Source organism: Triticum aestivum, chromosome 7D, assembly GCF_018294505.1.
Source record: "Triticum aestivum cultivar Chinese Spring chromosome 7D, IWGSC CS RefSeq v2.1, whole genome shotgun sequence".
Classification (NCBI taxonomy): domain Eukaryota; kingdom Viridiplantae; phylum Streptophyta; class Magnoliopsida; order Poales; family Poaceae; genus Triticum; species Triticum aestivum.
In genome coordinates this window covers 419,400,851-419,425,102 of record NC_057814.1, presented here as the reverse complement: position 1 = coordinate 419,425,102, position 24,252 = coordinate 419,400,851, and the positions used below count along the sequence as shown (strand labels likewise).

Sequence of the window (24,252 nt, the reverse complement as noted above, 5' to 3'; positions counted from 1 at the left end):
TATGTGTTCGGCTGGAAAGTCCCAGCACTAATCAGAACCATGCTCGCTAGTATTAAAACTGAAAATGCTTTCTAACCAACGGCCGATGGTGGATGCAGGTGGACGGGGTGCTGATGCCGCCGGACGGGCCGGACTGCTGGCCTCCGTCGGACAACCGGCGGCAGTGGCTGATCTTCTCCAACCTGGACGGCCTGACGCTGCGCGGCGCCGGCACCATCGAAGGGAACGGCGAGGAGTGGTGGAACCTCCCCTGCAAGCCCCACAGGGTACGTTACGTATCACACCCCTATTAAGTCCCAAACAGTATTTCTCTCTGGTCCGACACGCACGACACGAGAGCCAGCATGCACCCCAATGATCAGACGAGTCCCTCCACTTTTGCTCGCAGGGTCCCAACGGGTCCACGCTGCACGGGCCGTGCGACAGCCCCACGGTATGTATACATTGCGGCCACGCTTGCTGAACATTTGGTACTTGTTGACGATGGCTCATCTATCGTGTGCGTGCTCGTGCCGCAGCTGATCAGGTTCTTCGAGAGCAGCAACCTGGTGGTGCGGGGCCTGAGGGTGGAGAACAGCCCCGAGTTCCACTTCCGGTTCGACGGCTGCAGCGACGTGCTCGTCGACGGCCTCTTCATCAGGTCCCCGGCCAACAGCCCCAACACCGACGGCATCCACGTCGAGAACACGGAGCGTGTCGGCATCTACAACTCCAAGATCAGCAACGGTACCACGCACGCAACACAGCTGCTTCTGTTCCTGTTGGTTGCTCCCTTGTTTTGAGTAACTTTGCTGTGTGTGTGTGACGTGAAGGCATCGAATTAATTTATTTTGTTGGCGTGCAGGCGATGATTGCATCTCCATCGGGACCGGGAGCTACGACGTGGACATACAGAACGTAACGTGCGGCCCTGGGCACGGCATAAGGTAGGCGCACGGCCCGGTACATATACATACATACATACATACGGTTCAGGAGAAAACAGCAACACACCCGACGAAAACATCCAAAGGGCACTCTATAAATGCACGATGGCATCACCTTAGCTTCCACCATGTCTCTGGCCGCTCGTCGTGTTATGCACCGCGATTCGGTGTCCTAGTCCCACACCACACGTGCCACCTCCTGTCTCTGGTCACATGACTTTTTATCTTGCGGCCAATAACAAGCCTTACAGTAAACCAGAATGTTGCAGAGCACACATGCATGCGTCGGCACTCACTCCACTGCTCTCATTTACTTGCAGCATCGGCAGCCTGGGCGTGCACAACTCGCAGGCGTGCGTGGCGAACGTGACGGTGCGGAACGCGGTGATCCGGAACTCGGACAACGGGCTGCGGATCAAGACGTGGCAGGGCGGCATGGGGTCGGTCTCCGGCATCGCCTTCGACGGGGTGACCATGGAGAACGTGCGCAACTGCATCATCATCGACCAGTACTACTGCCAGGACAAGCGGTGCATGAACCAGTCCACGGCCGTGCACGTCACCGACGTCTCCTACGCCAACGTCCGGGGCTCCTACGACGTGCGCAGCGCGCCCATCCACTTCGCCTGCAGCGACACCGTGCCCTGCACCAACGTCACCATGGCCGAGGTCGAGCTGCTGCCCTTCAGCGGCGAGCTCGTCGACGACCCCTACTGCTGGAGCGCCTACGGGGCGCAGCAGACGCCCACCATCCCGCCCGTCTCCTGCCTGCAGGACGGCGTCCCGGAGTCCCTCCTCGACAACCCGGACCTCAAGTGCCGATGACAACAGTTTTGCAGATTTCAGAGTTCTGAGTTGAGACAACAGTCGAGTCATGTGGAGTTGTACATGTGTGCTTCTGCTCCCTCTCGGTGAAGGTCCTACGTAGCTATCCGTTTGCCTCCCGGCCGGTGGAATTTGTTCTCCGAATTGGGTTCCACTTATTGTTATGGCCGAATTTGCATTTGGTGTTTTTTTGACAACGCTAACGCCCACATGTGTGGTGGGAGCCAAATCCGTCCACACGCACTATAGCATACAAACTACGTCATATCATCGCATGCCTACATGTGGAAATCTTTTTCGAAAACATTAACGCCCACACGTGTGAGCGTTAGAAAACTCACCCACACGCCTCCATCGTCGTCCAGCGCCCTTTGCACGAATCTCGGCATGAAAAGGCTGATTTTGTGTGCCACGTAGGACAACTCGTGTGTGGGTGTGAGGGAGTTCGCCCGCACGCTGGTTTCTCTCCGCGGTCAATGTTTCGCTAGTCGGGGCGTGCAATGAAACTGCTGTCGCGCCCGCACGCCGCGCACCATCTCCTACGACTGCCCATTCTCCCACTCTCCCACACCCAAGCTGTCATTTGCCATGTTTTGGAATGGTACATGGCAACTGCCCTATTTGTGAGCATGAGCAGATGGCAACTCTCTTTTTACCCCGAACATGTTATTGTTGCCACGTCTGTTTTGTAGCGCTACATGGCAACTGTCTAGTGTTAGTAGGTGACAACTCCTAAAGATACCACCATCGCCCACATGCCGTCTCCTCTCCCATACACCAAAAGCTATCAGGGCATCTCCAATGGGAGACGCTAAGAAGGGGCGCTAGGAAATACTTCCCGGCCAATCGACGGTTCGCTCGTCAATTCCTGGCTTCGGGCGCCGTGTAGACGCCAAAGGATGCTTCGAGCGCTTACCTTTTCCTTTCACGGACGATAGCGTCGGGCCTTGTATTAGATCCGAATTCAACGCCTTTTGTTAGCGCCTACCATTGGAAGAGTGAGCGCTTAGATTTTCTGTTTTTTATTTTTCCTCCATAAGAGTCTATATAAGCGCTTAGCATTGTACATGCTCTCAGTTGCCATGTGTTTTGCAGGGTACATGGCAACTGCCCTATTTGTGAGCATGAGCAGATGGCAACTCTCTTTTTACCCCGAACATGTTATTGTTGCCACGTCTGTTTTGTAGCGCTACATGGCAACTGTCTAGTGTTAGTAGGTGGCAACTCCTAAAGACACCATCGCCCACATGCCCGTCTCCTCTTCCACACACCAAAAGCTATCAGTTGCCATGTGTTTTGCAGGGTACATGGCAATTGCCCTATTTGTGAGCATGAGCAGATGGCAACTCTCTTTTTACCCCGAACATGTTATTGTTGCCACGTATGTTTTGTAGCGCTACATGGCAACTGTCTAGTGTTAGTAGGTGGCAACTCCTAAAGATACCACCATCGCCCACATGCCCGTCTCCTCTCCCACACATCAAAAGCTATCAGTTGCCATGTGTTTTGCAGGGTACATGGCAACTGCCCTAGCGCGCTTGTAAGCAGATGACAACTCTCTTTTTACCGAAACATGTTTTTTGCCATGTTTTTTAGTGCTACATGGCAACTGTCCAGTGTTAGTAGGTGGCAAGTCCTAAAGTTTTTCAAATCATGGTATGTAGTAGACCAGACCATACATGGCAACAGTTGCAATTGCCCAAAAATGGCATCCGACACTTTGATCTAAGATGGCAACTGCAGTTGAGCAACCATGGCAACTGTAGTTCAGCAACATGGCAACTGCAGTTCAGCAATATGGCAACCGAAGAGGTCCGGACCATGGCAATCGCGGCAGGACGCGTGGTTACTGACACGCGGGGCATGTGGCTCGCAGGCGGGGAGGGGCGACGGCCGAGACGGGTCGTGCGGGCCGCGCGCTCGCTCGCCCGGACGTGCTCGTGCGGGGCGATCGCGCTGCACCGGACGTGCGGGCTGTGGCTGCGCACGCCCGTACGCGGTCATGCGGGCGGGGTCGTCTCCGTGCCACACAGGGCGTGCGGCACAACCACCCGATACACCACACGTGTGGCAGTTATCGCGTCCTTCAATTTTCTGTTTTTAAAATGTTTTATCTCTTAAATGAAAAATCCGATTACAGATCCGTTTTCACCATTAAATCTCTCGCGACGAGATCTTCGAAACTAGATCCCATATCAATATATTTGGACGATTTTTTGGTTAAAAGTTGCCATGTCTATTGCACATGAATTGCCATGATGTTTACACTGAAGTTGCCATGATATGTTTCAGCTACTTTCTTCTACATTTAAAAGTAAATTTTGACATATTACAAAACAGGGAATTAAGAGACTAGACTTGCCATGCACCATAAATTAAAATTGCTATGATACATGCACTTAAAATTGCCATGGTTCATACAAAAAATATTTTCATGGTCAAAGTACTGGAATTGCCATCATCGAAAAACTAAAATTGCCACATGACAACTTTAGTTTAAGCACTATGGCAACTGCAGTGTAAACATCATGGCAACTTTTGGGCAAATTTTTTTTTCATCGAAACATATCAACATGGGGTCTAGTTTTGAAGATCTCGTCGAGACGGATTTAATGGTGAAAACGGATTTTTAATTCGCTTTTCTAATTAGGAGATAAAATATTTTTAAGCCGAAAACCAAAAAGATTTCTGCTGATGTCATCTGTTCATACGTGGCAAAATGAGTGGTGATGGGGGCGTGTATGCGATGTGCAAACGCCCACACGTGTGGGCGTTAGTTTTTCCTTTTTTTTGTTTTGGCACGAAAAGGAAACAGTGGCTTGTGTCGATTGACATGTTACCTCACGCTACATGTTTGTTCTGAATGGAGTAAATAACATAACAGTTTGTCTAATTCACATCTAGATGTTTTTTAAGGATGTCACATCTAAGCTCCCACAAATAATGCAGCAACAAGAAATAAAAAAACTAGCACAAAAAAATAGACCACAAACAGAGTGGACATCAGCTTAGATGTGACATAACTATCAAGTCAGGGGTGTCCTAAACAGACCCATAACATAAAACTACTGTAATTCGGGCTAAGATTTAAGAAAACTACCAGAATTAATATTTTTTTGCTGATAACTATCAAGTCAGGGGTCGGCTGTTTCACAAAACTATGATGACCGAGTGTTTTACGATTAATCATGATTATGACAGTTGGGCCCCACGTGTAAGAGCTCTGATTGTTCGACCGTTTGTTTGACCGTTAGGGATGGGCCTGCACACAAATTTAAAAAAAAACAGGTCCCAGTATGTTTTCAATCGGGGTCCTTGCATTTTTTTTTGCAAAAAGCAACCGGGTCTCTGTCAGTGTATTAAACATGGATTTATAATACCCTGACTCATGCACAAACAAGTAGTAGCTCTCCCACCAAAGGAATGCCTTAATAAAAGTTATTAAGTCAAAGGAAGCACCTCTTTGAAAGATCAAGGAGCGCATCAAGAAGACCAAGACAAACTGCAAGGTGAAGCACTAGAAGTAGCTCTCGCCGGCAAGGTGAAGACTCGGCAAGACTTGCGGCAGGCAGGTCCCCGCCAACCACCAGCGCTCCATCTCACCAGCCAGCTAGTAGCTATTCAGTGAGGTGTCGAGCCCGCAAGCAGCACGGTGGAGCTCGCCAGTATGTGGCAGCTCGCTGGAAAACAAGTTATCTTTATCGACACCTGTCCTAATGGCGTGTCAAGCTAATAGGAGGTAGTTGGGCAACCGGTGCATCAACCTTGCTGGGGCTCCTCCTCCTCACGACACCTAGCGATGCATTCAATGCATTTTTTCCTAACTAGTAGAGTTAGATATGATAGCACTGTTTCTATCTAATCATTCTATAATGACCCTTTTGCCACTGTGGTAACCCCTTGAGCAATGAAAGGAGGGCCAGTGCAACCTCTACAAGGGTTCGAACCCATTGCAACCCCACGCATACGTATCCGTGTAGCTGCCCTCTCTTTACGACTTGCCAGGGAGAGCGCTCCATGTATTTGTGCACACATCCATTCAATACACCAAAGCAGGAGTAGAGTTTTATGCTTCTCACCGGCCCGAACCTGGGTAAAAATCGTGGCGCCTCTTGTTGTTCTTGCTCTTTGCGTTGGGTGCACTCCCCTTGCCGAACCAGAAAGGGCCAGCATTGTTCCATAGATCGTCGGCTCCACGCCGATAGTCCCTGCTCCAAATTAAAGAACGAATCCCGGTAGCCATTGGCGCCGCTCCTCTCGCTCCCGAGCTCTCCTGCCCAGACCTTGCGCCGCCGCCTCCTCCGGTTGGCGAGCCGCCCGCCTCCCACCGCGGGCGATCATCGGGGCTCAACCCCGACCGCTCCTCCACCTCACCTCCTTCTCTCCCTGCCTCTCTACGCCCGTCGTCGACCAGTGTTGCACGACGCCGCCGGGCCACTGGCCCCCTCTACGCTCGGAAAGGACGCCGACTCTCCATGGCGGGCGGCGACTGAGGGAGTCCTGGATTAGGGGGGTCCTCGGGCGTCCGGACTATGTGACGTGGGCCGGACTCATGGGCCGTGAAGATACAAGATGGAAGGCGTTCCCCCGTGTCCGGATGGGACTCCCCTTGGCGTGGAAGGCAAGCTTGGCGTTCGGATATGAAGATTCCTTTCTCTGTAAACCGACTCTGTCCAACCCTAGCCCCTCCGGTGTCTATATAAATTGGAGGGTTTAGTCCATAGGGGCGATCATAATCACTCAGGCTAGACATCTAGGGTTTAGCCATTACGATCTCGAGGTAGATCAACTCTTGTAACCCCTATACTCATCAAAGTCAATCAAGCAGGAAGTAGGGTATTACCTCAATTAAGAGGGCCCGAACCTGGGTAAACATTGCGTCCCCGCCTCCTGTTACCTTTGATCCTTAGAGGCACAGTTCGGGACCCCCTACCCGAGATCTGCCGGTTTTGACACCGACATTGGTGCTTTCTTTGAGAGTTCCTCTGTGCTGTCAGCAGAAGGTTCGATGGCTCCGTCAATCATCTACAACAACGCCGCTGTAAAGGAGACTTTCCTCCCCGGCCGGATTTTTGTATTCGGCGGCTTCGTGTTGCGTGCCAACTCGATTGGCCACCTCGAGCAGATCGACAGCTACGCCCCTGGTCATCAGATCAGTTTTGGGAACCTGAACTATGTCGCCGACGTCCGAGGAGACTTGATCTTCGAGGGGTTCGCGGCCCCAGTTGCCGCTCTGGCCTCAGATCCAGAACGGGTTGTCAGGTCCAAAGACGGGAGTCTAGAGCCCGCAGGACTCTCTGCAACTATGGAATTTGTTACTGGAGATCCGGAGGGGACGGCGTCAGTGGCAAACCCAAAGACGAACCGAACTCCCCTTGACGCTCGAGCATCGGACACTCCGCCGGACTCCAAGTCCGAACTCTCAGGGTCCGTGTTAAGTAGGCGCGACCAGGAGGCTCCCCGGACAGCCCCGCAGACTCTCTTTCCTCGGCCTAAACCTCGCCTTTGAACGAGGCTCTGGACTTGATGCCATCACTCGCCATTATGGAAGGATCATTTCTGAACTATACCCAGCTCGGTCTAGGGGCTGAGAGCAGGGAATTTTACGTCCCACCCACCACCCACTTCATAGCCGCTGTCGAAGACCTAACCGACATGCTGGGCTACGCCTCTGAAGGCATCGACGGTATGGACGACGATGCCGGAGACGAACAAGGCCAGGACCCTCCGTTTACCGGACGATGGACGGCCACTTCCACATACGACGTATACATGGTGGACACACCCAAGGAGGATGACGACAGCAAGAAGGATCCGGATGAGGACAAGCCTGCCGAAGCCCCTCCAAAGCATCGGCGTGAGCGGCGCCGCTCCAAATCACGCCGCGACAAAGACAGCAATACCGGCACCAGAGATGATAACACTTCAGAGAATGCCGAAGACCCCGAAGCCCCTGCCGAGCCAACCTCCGAACAAGACGATTGGGAGGAGGGGCAAGTCGACCCTGACGATCTCGTCGATAACGAGGGCTCAGAGGATAGTCATTACCTACCGATCTACGAAGAGGACGTGAGCCTCGGCGACGAAGACTTCATCGTGCCGGAGGAACCCCTCGACCAAGAGCGCTTCAAGCGCAGGCTAATCGCCACAGCAAGAAGCCTGAAAAAGAAGCAGCAGCAGCTTCAAGCTGATCAAGATCTGCTCAATGACAGATGGACTAATGTCTTGGCAGCCGAGGAATACGGCCTCGAACGCCCAACTAAGAGTTACCCAAAGCGCAAGCTGCTACCCCAATTCGATGAGGAGGCGCTGGAGCCCATACCGCCAACGCGTGATGCTGTTGACAGACCACGTGGCCGGGACAGGGCGGCAACTCAAGCCAAACACCAGCCCGTACCGCCTCGCCGCAGAGTCAGAGAAACATCATACACCTACGGCCTACGACAGGACCTGGACAATAGAGCCGGTCAGACTAGATCAATCTACGGATCAAGGGGGCGTGCCCCAGCACGAGAAGACGGCCATTAGGCCTGGCGCAATAAGCACAACCTCACCCGGGCAGTAAACCGCATATGGACCTCATCCGAACTGCGTCGAGACGTTGCCCAATACAGAGGCGCCGCACACCCCCTATGCTTCACCGATGAGGTAATGGAGCACCAGTTCCCAGAAGGGTTTGAAACCGTGAACATCGAGTCATACGATGGTACGACGGACCCTATAGTATGGATTGAAGATTTCCTTCTCCACATTCACATGGCTCGCGGCAATGATCTACATGCCATCAAATACCTCCCCCTAAAACTTAAGGGACCAGCTCGGCACTGGTTAAATAGCCTCCCAGAAAACTCTATTGGAAGCTGGGAAGACTTGGAAGATGCCTTTAGAGACAACTTCCAAGGCACTTATATCCGGCCTACGGATGCCGATGACCTCAGTCATATAGTCCAACAACCCGGAGAGTCGGCCAGGAAATTCTGGACCAGGTTCCTAATTAAAAAGGACTAGATTGTCGACTGTCCAGACGCCGAAGCCCTAGCGGCCTTTAAGCATAGCATCCACGACGAATGGCTCGCCCGACACCTCGCCCAAGAAAAGCCGAAGTCGATGGCAGCCCTTACAGCACTAATGACCCGCTTTTGCTCGGGCGAAGATAGCTGGCTAGCCCGTAGCAGAAACAGTACCAGCGACCCTGGCACTACCGAAGCCAGAAACGGCAACAGAAGGCCCCGACGCAACAAACATAAGCGTCGGAGCAACAACGATAATACAGAGGATAAGGCGGTCAATGCCGGATTCAGTGGCTCCAAATCCGGTCAACGGAAGAAGCCATTCAAAAGAAACAAAGACGACTCATCAAGCCTGGACCGAATACTTGATCGACCTTGCCAGATCCACGGCACTCCTGACAAGCCTGCCAACCACACCGACAGAAGTTGTTGGTCTTCAAACAGGCCAGCAAGTTAAATGCCGAACACAAGGAGAAAGGGTCGCTCGGCGAGGATGACGATGAGGAACCTCGCACACCGAACACGGGGGGACAGAAGAAATTTCCCCCGAGGTCAAAACGGTGAATATGATATACGTTACTCACATCCCCAAGCGGGAGCGCAAGCGCACGTTAAGGGACGTCTACGCGATCGAGCCAGTCGTCCCAAAATTCAACCCATGGTCAGCCTGTCTGATCACTTTCGATCGCAGAGACCACCCGACCAGTATCCGTCGCGGAGGCTCGGCCCCGCTAGTCCTGGACCCAATTATTGATGGATTCCACCTCATGCGAGTCCTCATGGACGGCGGCAGCAGTCTTAACCTGCTCTATCAGGACACAGTCCGCAAAATGGGTATTGATCCTTCAAGAATCAAGCCCACAAAACCACCTTTAAGGGAGTAATACCTGGTGTAGAGGCCCGCTGCACGGGCTCAATCACACAGGAGGTTGTCTTCGGTTCACCGGATAACTTCCGAAGCGAAGACTTGATCTTCGACATCGTCCCTTTCCGCAGTGGCTACCACGCGTTGCTCGGACGAACCGCGTTCGCTCGCTTCAACGCGGTCGCACACTACGCCTATCTCAAACTTAAGATGCCCGGACCCCGCGGTGTTATAACAGTCAATGGAAACATGGAACGCTCCCTCCGCACTGAGGAGCACACCGCGGCCCTGGCAGCGGAAGTACAGAGCGACCTTATCATACCAAATACTACATCGGCAGTCAAGCCCCCGGACACTATCAACCGAGTCCGGACTACTCCACAGCACGATAGTCCAGCCCGTCAGGAGCTCGACTAGCAATTCGGCCTCCGTCGCAGCCCCAACCGAATTGCGGCATATGTACCACGCGTACATCACTACGCGCTAAAGATACCATGGGCAACGATGGAGGCATAGTAAAGATAAAGTCCAGAATACGGCTCGACCCTATCTGCACCCTGATATTTCTTTTCTCTTATTTTTATTTTTCCAGGTTCCTTACACCCACATCACCTTTCGATGGTACCAAGGGCCCTTTTTCTAAGCCCGTCATGAAAACCCGATAATTGATCCTTTCGAAGGATAATATGCCAAGGAGAAAAGCAGCGTAGACATGTGGCAGAGTATCTAAAGGATCTTTAAAGATCACCGCTTTCTTCTTTAGGACCCGTACACAGCTTTCCCTTGTGCTCGGCATGTAAAATGGCCTCGATGCTCATCACCTTATTTGTAAGAACACGTTTTGACATATCAATCAGACTATAATGGAAACAGTTTCTCGCCCAACCTATTCGGTACTGGCTTATTCCTTAATCTGTATTCCCTCTTCTTCGTCCGGTGGCCACGTACACCTCGACTCGACTTAAATCGCTAGGGGCTCTATTTGGCCACGTACATTTCTTCAATAAATAATAATAAGTCCGAACACTTTTATAGTACAATTCAGCATCACGAATTAAGCAATATATGCATTAGCTCTGAATCATGTCTTTGGTCAATAGTTGGGTTGCCCGGCTCCTGTGGTTATTGCCTTACGTTTCGCTCGTTCGGCTAAGGCAGTAAAGGGAGAACTACTGCGATTGTGTTTCCGGCTCATCCGGATAAACACCTCAGTAGAGAAAGCTGAAAACTGACTGTCATGGTGTGGCGAGAGCTGGTCAGCTATTCGGAGACTAATTACAAATCTCTTGCGATTTTTTCCGCCTTATGCGAAGGACTGGTCTTTCCCGGTCAGGCATCCACAACACCCATGTTCGGATAATCGAATAATACCAGGGGCTGCACCTACAACCTCATTATCACACTCTTTTGGCTAAGTGAGAGCGATAAAGCCACATAGTCTGATTGCCTGGTTCGTCACACGAACACCTCCTTCAAGGACCAAATTTGATGGGTCAAGTGTGTTCAGGTGCTATTCCGAACACCCCCGTACTACCTACGTGGGGCTGAAGCCGACGACTGGCCAACTCTCAGATATCATAAACGGCCGCACAGGAGGAAAATAATTTGAGGTAAAATAAGTAACATATTATACATCAGCCTTGTTTCATGATACAAAGCTCGGATAGCAGGGATACATTCATTCAAAAATAATGTCCTTCGAGCACTGGCCTTCTACAATACGGGATCCTTCGAGGACGTCGTCAAAATACCGCTCCGGCATGCGGTGCTCTTTGCCCGCGGGCGGTCCCTCGGTGGCAAGCTTGATGGCATTCATCTTCGCCCACTGCACTTTGACACGGGCGAAGGCCATCCGTGCACCTTCGATGCAGACCGGCCACTTCACGACATCAAGCCGGGGGCAGGCACTGACCAGCCGCTTCACGAGCCTGAAGTAGCTACTGGGCATGGGTTCGGCGGGCCAAAGACGGATTATAAAATCTCTCATGGCCAATTCGGCCACCCTATGCAGTTCGGTCAACTGTTTCAGCTGATCGCTGAGGGGCACGGGATGCTCCGGCACAAGGTACTGCGACCAGAACAGCTTTTCCATTGAGCTCTCCTCTTCGGCTCGGAAGAACTCTGCAGCATCAGCAATACTCCAGGGCAGGTCCGCAAACGCTCCTGGAAAACTCCAAATCCGGGTTAGTAAGATAGACTTTCTTCTCACAAATTTGCTTTGCATGTTAAAGGCCTTACCTGCCGCAATCTGCTTGGCCTCTTGGATCTCCCGGTAGGCGCTTTGGGCTTCGGCCCGGGCCTCCTGTGCACTTTGGAGGGCCTTAGCAAGTTCGGAATTTTGATCCGAAATCTTGCGCTCTAAGGACTCACATTTGCTTATAGTTGATAACCCACAAGTATAGGGGATCGCAACAGTTTTCGAGGGTAGAGTATTCAACCCACAAGCACCTTTACGGCGGAGGCCACCCTTGGCCTCCTTGCTCTTCTTCTTGACCTTCTTTTCCGGCGCCTGATACGGCGCCGGGACCAGCATCCTCGTCAACAGAGGAATGGCTGGGTCTTCGGGTAGCGGAGCCGGACAGTGAATCCATTCCACCTTCTTCGTCCAGCCCTGTGGGTAGGATGGGAAGATTAGTATGCTCCTTGGATTTACAAAATAAGGTTATCAGAAAACTTACAGGAGTCGCTGCGTGAGTGCAGTCATGGCCGAGGTCTTCGGTCATCTTTGACCACGCCTTTTGGGTCTTGAAAAGCAGCTTCCACATGTCTTCGTGCTTCGTGCCGAAGAACCGCTGCAGGGTCCGGGGACCGGCCGGGTCGAACTCCCACATATACTGAGTCTGGTGTTGGCAGGGGAGAATCCGATGAAAGAGCATCACCTGGATCACGCTGGCAAGGCTGGTATTCTTGTCTACCATGCTCTTGACACGCCTCTGCAGCGTCATCACCTCGTCGGACGATGGCCAATCCAGGCCCTTGTTGAGCCAGGATGTCAGCCGCATTGGAGGTCCGAACTTGAACTCGGAAGGAGCGGCCCATGTGGAGTCACGGGATTCCGTGACATAGAACCACCCCTGCTGCCCTCCCTTAATGGTCTCCACGAAGGTACCCTTGGGCCAGGTGACGTTGGGAAGCTTGCTCACCATGGCGCCGCCGCACTCCACATGTTGGCCATCCACCACTTTCGGCTTCACATTAAAGACCTTGAGCCATAGGCCGAAGTGAGGGGGGATGCGGAGGAATGCCTCGCATACGACGATGAACGCCGAAATGTTGAGGAAGGAATTCGGGGCTAGATCATGGAAATCTAGCACGTAGTAAAACATGAGATCGCGGACGAAAGGATGAAGGGGAAATCCTAGTCCGCGAAGGAAATGGGGGATGAACACTACCCTCTCATTGGGCTCTGGAGTAGGGACGATCTGCTGCTTGGCAGGAAGCCGGTGGGCGATCTCCTTGGCTAGGTACCCCACCTCCCGGAGCTCCTGGATGTTCCCCTCCGTGATGGAGGAGGCCATCCATTTGCCCTGCGCTCCAGATCCGGACATGGCTGGAATTTTTGCGGGGGATGAAAAGGATTGAGACTTGGGCGCTGGAGCTCGAGGATGGATAGGCTGAGGAGGAAGAAGGTGTGAGGTAAAAGAGGTGGATCCTTATCTCCTTATAAAGGCAGTGAATATCATGCGTCCCCCACGAGCCTTAAATCTTGCCTATTCCCAAGGGGTCGTGCAAGCGGAACGGTTGGGTTTCCCAAACCCGTATTGATGAGAATCCCGCATTAAGGGGACATGATCTCTGCTTTAACAAGACGTGTCGCCGGAGGCTGCGTCTCGAAACGCGAAACGGTAGTCCTAAAAACGATTCGAAATAATAAAGTGGCCGGATGTAACGTCCCACCAGTAAAGTTGTTAGAAGACAGAACTTATTTTTGCTTAAGTATTTTGCCCTTGTGATTCAGGGTTGTGACTATTGTACAGAGCCGAATCTAGTTCTGGTGATCAACTACTTCAAAGTGTTCGGAGGAGGAACCCGCCTTGCAATGCCGAAGACAATCTGCGTGTCGGACATATTGTCATTGAAGCCTGGTTCAGGGGCTACTGAGGGAGTCCTGGATTAGGGGGTCCTCGGGCGTCTGGGCTATGTGACGTTGGCCGGACTCATGGGCTGTGAAGATACAAGATGGAAGGCGTTCCCCCGTGTCCGGATGGGACTCCCCTTGGCGTGGAAGGCAAGCTTGGCGTTCGGATATGAAGATTCCTTTCTCTGTAAACTGCCTCTGTACAACCCTAGCCCCCTCCGGTGTCTATATAAACTGGAGGGTTTAGTCCATAGGGGCGATCATAATCACTCAGGCTAGACATCTAGGGTTTAGCCATTACGATCTCAAGGTAGATCAACTCTTGTAACCCCTATACTCATCAAAGTCAATCAAGCAGGAAATAGGGTATTACCTCCATTAAGAGGGCCCGAACCTGGGTAAACATTGCATCCCCACCTCCTGTTACCTTCGATCCTTAGACGCACAGTTCGGGACCCCCTACCCGAGATCTGCCGGTTTTGACACCGACAGCGACTCGCAGGCGGCTCCCGATGGTGGGCAGTGGTACGATGACCCGACCGGAGCCCCATGGCGAGCAGTGGCCCCCAGGCGGCTCTCGATGGCGCACGACAGAGACTCCAGGCGACGGCGGGCGGTGGGGGTCGGCGGCCTCTGGTAGGCCTCCTCGTCGCCACCTTGTCACCAGGAGCTCTCGCCAGCTCCTACCAGCAGCAACAACGAAGGGGGGCTGGACGTGGCATAGGGCGGTGGCTGGGTGTGGCACAGGACGGTGGCATTCGCCAGCAATGTGGCTGGCGGCCATGGAGTTTTGGCAAATAGGGAGAGTGGAGGATAAGAAGGAAGACAAAGAGGAAAAGAAGAAGATGAGAAGAGACACTGACATGTGGGTCCCACATGTTAGTTAACGGTCAAACAAAGGGTCAAACTAACGCTTCGTTTAGTTATGGGCCCGACCCATCATAATCGTGATCAATTGATAAGCACTCGATGGTTTGGGTTTTTTGGAATAGCCGACCCCTGACTTGGTACTTATCAGCGAAAAAATAATTCTGATGGTTTTCTGAAACCCCACACTACTAGGGAAAACCCTAGTAGTGGCGTGAGTTTAAATGCTATCAGTAGCGCGGGTGGCCATGCTACCTCTTGAGCACTGCGTTGGTTTTCCCTTGAAGAGGAAAGGGTGATGCAGTAAAGTAGCGTACGTATTTCCCTCAATTTTTGAGAACCAAGATATCAATCCAGTAGGAGACCATGCTCAAGTCCCACGCACCTACACAAACAAATAAGAACCTTGCAACCAACGCGATAAAGGGGTTGTCAATCCCTTCACAGCCACTTGCAAAAGTGAGATCTGATAGAGATGATAAGATAATAATTTTGGTATTTTTATGACAAAGACTAAAAGTAAAGAAAGCAAAATAAACGGTAATAGAAATATAGGTAGATTAATATGATAGAGAATAGACCCGGGGGCCATAGGTTTCACTAGTGGCTTCTCTCAAGAGCATAAGTATTACAGTGGGTAAACAAATTACTGTCGAGCAATTCATAGAATTGAGCATAGTTATGAGAATATCTAGGTATGATCATGTATATAGGCATCACGTCCTTGACAAGTAGACCGACTCCTTCCTGCATCTACTACTATTACTCCACACATCGACCGCTATCCAGCATGCATCTAGAGTATTAAGTTCATAAGAACGGAGTAACGCTTTAAGCAAGATGACATGATGTAGAGGGATAACCTCATGCAATATGATATGAACCCCATCTTTTTATCCTCGATGGCAACAATACAATACGTGTCGTTTCCCCTACTGTCACTGGGATCGAGCACCGCAAGATTGAACCCAAAGCTAAGCACTTCTCCCATTGCAAGAAAGATCAATCTAGTAGGCCAAACCAAACTGATAATTCAAGGAGACTTGCAAAGATAACCAATCATACGTAAAAGAATTCAGAGGAGATTCAAATATTGTTCATAGATAATCTTGATCATAAAACCACAATTCATCGGATCTCGACAAACACACCGCAAAAGAAGATTACATCGAATAAATCTCCAAGAGAATCGAGGAGAACTTTGTATTGAGATCCAAAGAGAGAGAAGAAGCCATCTAGCTAATAACTATGGACCCGAAGGTCTGAGGTAAACTACTCACACATCATCGGAGAGGCTATGGTGTTGATGTAGAAGCCCTCCGTGATTAATGCCCCCTCCGGCGGAGCGCCAGAAAAGGCCCCAAGATGGGATCTCACGGGTACATAAGGTTGCGGCGGTGGAAATAGGGTTTTGGCTCCTCCTCTGATGTTTTCGGGGTACGTAGGTATATATAGGAGGAAGAAGTAGGTGGTGGAGCTACGAGGGGCCCGAGGGTGGAGGGCGCGCCCAGGGGGGTAGGCGCACCCCCTGCCTTGTGGCCTCCTCGTTGATTGCTTGACGTCCACTCCAAGTCCTCTGGATCACGTTTGTTCAGAAAATCACGTTCCCGGAGGTTTCATTCCGTTTGGACTCCGTTTGATATTCCTTTCCTTCAAAACACTGAAATAGGAAAAAAAACAGCAATTTGGGCTGGGCCTCCGGTTAATAGGTTAGTCCCAAAAATAATATAAAAGTGTATAATAAAGCCCATTGAACATCCAAAACAGATAATATAATAGCATGGAACAATCAAAAATTATAGATACGTTGGAGACGTATCAAGCATCCCCAAGCTTAATTCCTGCTCGTCCTCGAGTAGGTAAATGATAAAAACAGAATTTTTGATGTGGAATGCTTCTTAGCATAATTTTCAATGTAATTCTTTTTATTGTGGCATGAATATTTAGATCCGAAAGATTCAACATAAAAGTTTAATGTTGACATAAAAACAATAATACTTCAAACATGCTAACCAAGCAATTATGCCTTATCAAAATAACATAGCCAAAGAAAGCTCATCCCTACAAAATCATATAGTTAGGCCATGCTTCAATTTCGTCACACAAAACGTTCTCATCATGCATAACCCCGATGACAAGCCGAGCAATTGGTTCATACTTTTTAACGCGCTTCAGCCTTTTCAACCCTTACGCAATACATGAGCGCAAGCCATGGATATAGCACTATGGGTGGAATAAAGTATAATGATGGGGTTATGTGAGAAGACAAGAAGGTAGAAAGTCTCACACTGACGCGACTAATCAATAGGCTATGGAGATGCCCATCAATTGATGTCAATGAGAGGAGTAGGGATTGCCATGCAACGAATGCACTAGAGCTATAAATATATGAAGGCTCAACAAAAGAAACTAAGTGGGTGTGCATTCAACTTTCTTGCTCACGAAGACCTAGGGCATTTTGAGGAAGCCCATCATTGGAATATACAAGCCAAGTTCTACAATGAAAAATTCCCACTAGTATATGAAAGTGACAACATAGGAGACTCTCTATCATGAAGATCACGGTGCTACTTTGAAGCACAAGTGTGGAAAAAGGATAGTAACACTGTCCCTTCTCTCTTTTTCTCTCATCGTTTTTTTCTCTTTTTTTGTTGGGCCTGCTCTTTTCCTTTTTTGCCTCTTTTATTATTTAGTCCGGAATCTCATCCCGACTTGTGGGGGAATCATAGTCTCCAACATCCTTTCCTCACATGGGACAATGCTCTAATAATGTTGGGGATATAACTACTGGTGTAACCCGCCCAGGAGGGGCCGGGTTACGCTATAGCAATTCATTATATGAAGCCCAATATCAAGCTTGAAGATGGCGGTTCAATAAAGGGCCTAAAGCCCGTAGTGATAAACCGCCGTAATGGCGTGACTTGTGTTGTAAGGCAAGATTAACTAGTTACCGAGCCGGATACTGTTTATAAGCCGGCCGGGACTCTGTAGGCCGCGGGGCGTCAACCCGTGTATATAAGGGGATGACCGGCCGGCGGCTTAAGGGAGATAACATCAAATCGGTACCCAGGCATAGCGGATTCGCTCCCTGGTCATCGAAACCCTAGTAATTCCACCTCATCTGGAGTAGGCTTTTACCTTCACCGTAAGGGGCCAAACCAGTATAACCCTCGTGTCCTTTGTCCCGATTTTACCCCTTTAAGCTTCCTAGTTGCGATGGCTCCACGACTAAGTCCTTTCACAAGGGCATCTGCCGTGACTATTCCACGACAGTTGGCGCCCACCGTGGGGCTAGCACACGGTGGATTTGAGTTTTTGAAGGGCAGCTTCGAAGGGCTCAAGGGATACGCTATGGGCCGGATGACCAAGAGTCGTCGCGGCAAGCTCTACATCAACGATGCAGGCTGGGGCCCCGACGCCGGCTCAATCGAGTACGGGTACCGGGTCCCCTTCGGCGGAATCCACGTTTTCATTGGCAAGATCGGCAAGCCGGCCCCTGAGCTGGACATCTGCACCGACCTCATCGAGACGGCTCAGCGTGCAAGACCCGCCCGGACCCTGCCCGCCTTGAAGCGTGCTTTCGTGGGATGCATCCACGGAGGACTCTCTGAAGGATCTAGATCTAGCGATGAGACGACCTTCTGCTCTGATGATGAATCATCCACAGGTGAGACGGACTCGTTGTATCGACTTCGAGACGGCAGGCTCGGGGGTTGTTCCGATGGCGACAGTATTCCGGACCCTTTTGAGCCGCCAAGCCGGGTTGGAATCTTCATGGCCGACACGCAACCTGTTCAAAACTCCGCCGCTGGGGCAGGAGGCCCTGTGCACTCACCGGCTCAGGTGCTGATGGATCTCACGGATAAGATGACTGCCCTGCTAACCGCCACGGTCGTCCCAACGGATCAAGCTCAACATGATGCAGAGGTGGCACAGTTAAAGCTGGATATAGCATGAGCCAAGGAAGATCTGGAAGCGGAAGGAATCAGGATGGCTGCAGAACGGGCGGCTCTGGACGCCCAGACTCAACTGATTCAGGCGCAGTCTTTCCGGCTCACGATGGATCAGAACGCATCCAATGAGGTCATGAGAAGGAGGCATCAGAAGGCTCAATCTCGGCTCCCTCCGGTTTATGATCCTCGAAACCTCTTCAACACGCCCGGTGCAGGGCCCAGTAACCCGCCAGAAATCACGACACCCGGGGCTGGAATGCCGGTTCAGCCGCAAGTGATGGGGCCTCCCCGTGTGAATATTGCCCCACCTCAATATGTGTCAATACCACCAGGTCATTATTCCAATCCGTTGGAGAACATGATCGCTGCAGCGGCGCGACTGGCGGCTCTCCCAGCCGAGGGTGACTCTCCAATGGCAGTCGAAACCCGCAGGGTCAGAGAACTTCTTCAGACGGCTTTGGCACAACAGGAGGCATATTCATATAGCCGGGACAGGATTCATTCAACCCCTCGTCCAAGCCGGAGCCCAAGTTATAGCAGACACATGGTTTCAGCGGCCGGCTCAAGCAACGTCCGGTGCCGTGACTTGCCAGCTGGCCATGGCCCGGCGCATAATGGAGCCTTTAACGCGGTAGACCAAGACAGAGCACATCAAGAGGCGGAGCAGGCGGCTCAGCTGACAGCTTACCAACCCTTCCTGGTTTATCCGACGGCTTCTATCGAGGCAGGCATAGCTATGAGGACCGGAGGTGTCCCTTGTCTGGTGCCGGCTCTCCGTAATGAACGTCTGCCCAAGGATTTCAAAGGACCTAGGAAGGTACCTAATTACACGGCTGATTTACAGCCCGGAGCATGGATTGAAAGCTACGAGATGGCTACGGAGTTGCTGGAGGTCAGCGAAGCGGCAATGGCCAAATACTTCACCATGATGTTGGATGGGACTGCCCGCACTTGGTTGAAGGGACCGCCACCTAATTCCATTGGGTCATGGGCAGAGCTGAAAGCCCAGTTCATCCAAAACTTCAAAGATACATGTAGGCAATCTATGTCAATTGTGGATTTGACTAACTGCAAGCAGCAAGAAGGCGAGTCTACAACCCATTGGGTAAGCCGGGTCAAGGAAATAATACATTCGTCTGATAAGATGGATGCCGGCTCTGCGGTCTTAATGTTGGAGCAAAATTGTCGTTTTGGGCCCCTCAAGATGAAGCTTGGGCGGCTCAAGCGCGATTGCAACGATATGGGTACGCTGATGGCGGCTCTGGTCAAGTACGCCGACTCTGATAGTACCAAGGATCCCGCGTTTGATGAGGAAAAGACAGGGAAGGGAAAGAAGAATGGCAACGGCAAGGGCCCTCAGCATAACCCAGCGAGTCAGGGAGGTAATAAGCGTAAGGCTGATGATGGTATGGAGTTTGTGGCCAACACCAACACGCAGGGTAACAATCACCGACGTAAGGGGAGACAGCCTCCCCGGTCTGGCTGGTCAGGCCCGACGCTTGAGCAGTTGTTAAATGAGCCCTGCCCAAGGCATGGCTCTAGGGAGAAGCCGACCACTCATCTATGGAAAGACTGCGCGATCATGAAAGCTTACAAGAATTCCAACATGTTCAACGGTAACAATGGGCAGGGCGGCGGCTCAGGTGGCGGCGGCTTTCATGGCCCGGGCGGTGGTTCAAATTCCAATTTTTAGAATCCTCAAGGTAATCAAGGTGGTTTTAACCAGCAATCTGGCCAGGGTAATCAGCAGCAGCAGCAGGGGGGATACCAGACCCATCCAAAGCAGCTCAACAGTGGACAGTATCATGTGTTTACTACCAGTTTGTGCAAGCGAAACCAGAAGCTTCATAAGAGGGCTGTGAACGCTGTTGAGCCAGCAGTTCCACGTTACTTGCGATGGTCTGAGCAGCCGATTGTATGGAGTAGGGAAGATCACCCTCCCCGGGTTGATAATCCAGGTCACCTGGCCTTGGTGGTGGCTCCTCAAGTTGGTGGGTATAACTTCACTAAGGTACTCATGGACGGAGGTAGTAGCATCAACATCCTCTATTATGAGACCTTCCGTCGTATGGGATTAACTGATAAAAACCTCAACCAGTCCAATACTGTTTTCCATGGTGTGGTGCCCGGTAAGTCGGCGTACCCAGTTGGTAAGATCGAGCTGGAAGTAGCCTTTGGAGATGAGTACAACTACAGGGCGGAAAAACTGACTTTTGAGGTGGTCAAAATAAGAAGCCCGTACCATGCTTTATTTGGGCAGCCAGCGTACGCCAAGTTCATGGCACGGTCGTGTTACGTATATTTGCAGCTCAAGATGCCGGGTCACAATGGGACCATTACGGTTCATGGCAGCCGAAAGATAGCCTTGGAGTGCGAGGAAGGTGACGCTGCTTACGCTGAATCTGTTTGTGCGACAGAGGAATTAAAGTTTTACAAGGATAATGTTGACCCGGCAGATATGACGTCTTTGAAAAAGCCGACCACGGAGCATGAGCCGGTAATGAAATTTAAGTCGGCCGATGAGACTAAGCTTATTGACTTTGTGCCAGGCGACTCATCTAAGCAGTTCAGCATCAGTGCCAATCTGGATCCTAAATAGGAAAGCGCGCTCATCGAGTTCATCCGTGAGAACCGGGACATCTTTGCATGGAAACCTTCTGACATGCCGGGTGTACCGAGAGAACTCGCTGAGCACACTCTTAATATGGATCCAAAATATAAGCCAATCAAGCAATTTCTCCGGCAGTTTAATGAGGAGAGGCGGAAAGCCATTGGTGAGGAAGTAGCCCGGCTCTTGGCGACCGGGTTCATCGTTGAAGTCTTTCATCCAGAATGGCTAGCTAACCTGGTGCTCGTGCTCAAGAAGAACGGCACCTGGCGTATGTGTGTGGATTATACAGATTTAAACAAGGCTTGTCCGGCTGATCCTTTTGCTCTCCCCCGTATTGATCAAATCATTGATGCTACGGCGGGTTGTGAGCGTTTAAGTTTTTTGGATGCTTACTCTGGATACCATCAGATCAAAATGACAGTTGAGGACCAAGAGAAGACGGCGTTCATTACCCCTTTTGGAGCCTTCTGTTATGTGTCTATGCCGTTTGGGCTCAAGAGCACCCAGGCGACTTACCAGCGGTGCGTACAGAATTGTCTTCATAATCAGATTGGGCGCAACGTTCATGCCTATGTGGATGATATTGTGGTAAAATCCAGAGAGAAGGAGACCTTGATAGACGATCTGAGGGAGACCTTTGGTAATCTCCGGGTCTACAAGATGATGCTTAACCCGGCCAAGTGTGTCTTTGGTGTTCCTGCAGGAAAGCTCTTGGGTTTTCTGGTTTCTCATAGAGGCATTGAAGCTAACCCGGAGAAGATCAAGGCAATCACCTCTCTGGCTAAGCCGGCGTGTATAAATGGGGTCCAGCGTCTGGCGGGTCGGATCGCTGCTTTAAGTCGATTTATAAGCCGGTTGGGTGAAAAGGCCATACCGCTGTATCAGATGATGAAGAAAACAGATGATTTTGTCTGGAGTGATGCTGCCAACACCGCCTTTGAGGATTTGAAAAGACAGTTAGCTGAACCGCCAGTTCTTGCTGCTCCTATTGATAAGGAGCCCTTATTATTATATGTAGCCGCTAACACACGAGCCGTCAGTGTGGCCATCGTGGTGGAGCGCAAGGAGGCGGGTAAGGAACATCCGGTTCAGCGGCCGGTTTACTACGTCAGCGAAGTACTTATTGAGTCCAAGCAACGGTATCCACATTGGCAGAAGCTTGTTTATGGGGTATTCATGGCAAGCCGGAAGCTTAAGCAATATTTCCAGGGCCACCCTATCACTGTGGTTAGTTCTGCTCCTTTAGGAGATATCATCCAAAACAGAGAAGCCACAGGAAGAGTCGCTAAGTGGGCCATTGAACTTGGGCCTCATGGTCTAAAGTATGTTCCACGCACGGCTATCAAATCACAAGCATTGGCAGATTTCATCAACGATTGGACAGAGCTGCAGATGCCTGAAGAGAAACCGGATAACACATACTGGACTATTCACTTCGATGGGTCCAGGCAATTGGAGGGCTCGGGGGCTGGAGTCGTGTTAGCATCCCCTCGAGGTGACAAATTTTGTTATGTACTACGGTTGATGTTTCCCTGTACTAACAATGCAGCTGAGTACGAGGCCTTGCTCCATGGTCTTCGGATGGCTAAGGAGATGAGCTTAAGCCGGGTAAGGTGCTTTGGCGACTCAGATTTGGTGGCCCAACAAGTATCAGGCAAGTGGGATTCCAAGGACCCCCTCATGGCGGCTTATCGCCGTGAAGTTGATGCCATTGTCGGACATTTTCAGGGTTACCAAGTAGAGCACATTGACTGCAGAAAGAACGAGGCGGCTGATGCCTTAAGCCGGCTGGGCTCTCAGCGAAAGCCGGTGCCGCCTAATACTTTCTTGGATATTCTGCATAACCCTTCTGTCAAGTTACCTACAGAGGAAGACTTGGCTGTTCCAGACCTTGAAGCACAGTTGGTGGCGGCTCTTCATGTTATCCCAGATTGGACAGTGCCATACTTGGCTTACATGACCCGGGGAGAATTGCCTGAGGATGAAATTTTGGCCAGACAAATAACCCGGCGGTCTAAGTCAATGATAATTGCCAATGGCGAGTTGCATCATCACAGTGTCACTGGGGCTTTTCAGCGTTGTGTTTCCCCTGAGGAAGGGCAAGAAATTTTACGAGAGATTCACGAGGGGGATTGTGGCCATCATGCCGGCTCAAAATCCCTTGTGGCCAAAGCTTTTCGTCACGGTTTTTATTGGCTGACGGCTCATGCTGATGCAGAGGACTTAGTCAGTAAATGTGACGGTTGTCAGAAGTTCTCAAGACGTGCTCACGTGCTGGCTCAAGAGTTGAGGATGGTTCCAATCACTTGGCCGTTTGCAGTCTGGGGGCTTGATATGATTGGACCTTTTCAAAAGGTCCAAGGATAAGAAGACCCACCTCTTGGTGGCGGTTGACAAGTTCACAAAGTGGGTTGAGGCAGAGCCAGTTAGTAAGTGTGATGCAGCCACGACGGTTCAGTTCATGAAAAAGGTGATATTTCACTTTGGTTTTCCACACAGCATCATAACTGACAATGGTACCAATCTGTCTAAAGGCGCCCTGGAAGAATTTTGTCAACGAGAGCATATTCGACTTGATGTTTCATCAGTGGCTCACCCCCAATCCAATGGTCAAGCTGAGAGAGCCAATCAGGAAATCTTGAAAGGCATCAAGCCCCGGCTTTTGGTCCCTTTGCAATGGACGCCGGGTTGTTGGGTGGAGGAGTTACCCTCTGTGATATGGAGCATCAATACTACTCCTAATAGGTCTACGGGTTATATGCATTTCTTCATGGTTTACGGAGCCGAGGCGGTTCTCCCTAGCGACATCCGTCATGACTCGCCTCGTGTGGCGGCTTATGTTGAGACGGACAATGAACAAGCGCGTCAGGATGCTCTTGACTTATTGGATGAACAGCGTGATATAGCAGCAGCTCGCTCGGCGATTTACCAACAAGACCTGCACCGCTATCACAGCCGCCGGGTTAAGTCTAGAACCTTTCAGGAAGGTGACTTGGTGCTCCGGCTCATCCAGGATCAAACAGATGCACACAAGTTATCCCCACCTTGGGAAGGGCCCTTTGTGGTCAGCAAGAACTTGCACAACGGGTCATACTACCTCATCGATGTTCGAGAGCA

The 24,252-nt window shown here is 51.0% G+C and overlaps 1 protein-coding gene across 1 annotated transcript in view; it reads left to right on the top strand.

Annotated features, from left to right (window-relative positions):
- The window catches only part of LOC123168859 (polygalacturonase At1g48100), a 3,353-nt gene extending 1,424 nt beyond the window's left edge, over positions 1-1,929 (top strand). The window contains exons 2-6 of the mRNA XM_044586721.1: positions 99-266; positions 389-433; positions 519-726; positions 845-926; positions 1,247-1,929. Coding sequence (XP_044442656.1) covers positions 99-266; positions 389-433; positions 519-726; positions 845-926; positions 1,247-1,751 — 1,008 coding nt within the window. The 3' untranslated portion in view covers positions 1,752-1,929. The remainder of the gene's footprint in view (positions 1-98; positions 267-388; positions 434-518; positions 727-844; positions 927-1,246) is intronic.
- Positions 1,930-24,252: the final 22,323 nt, after the last annotated feature.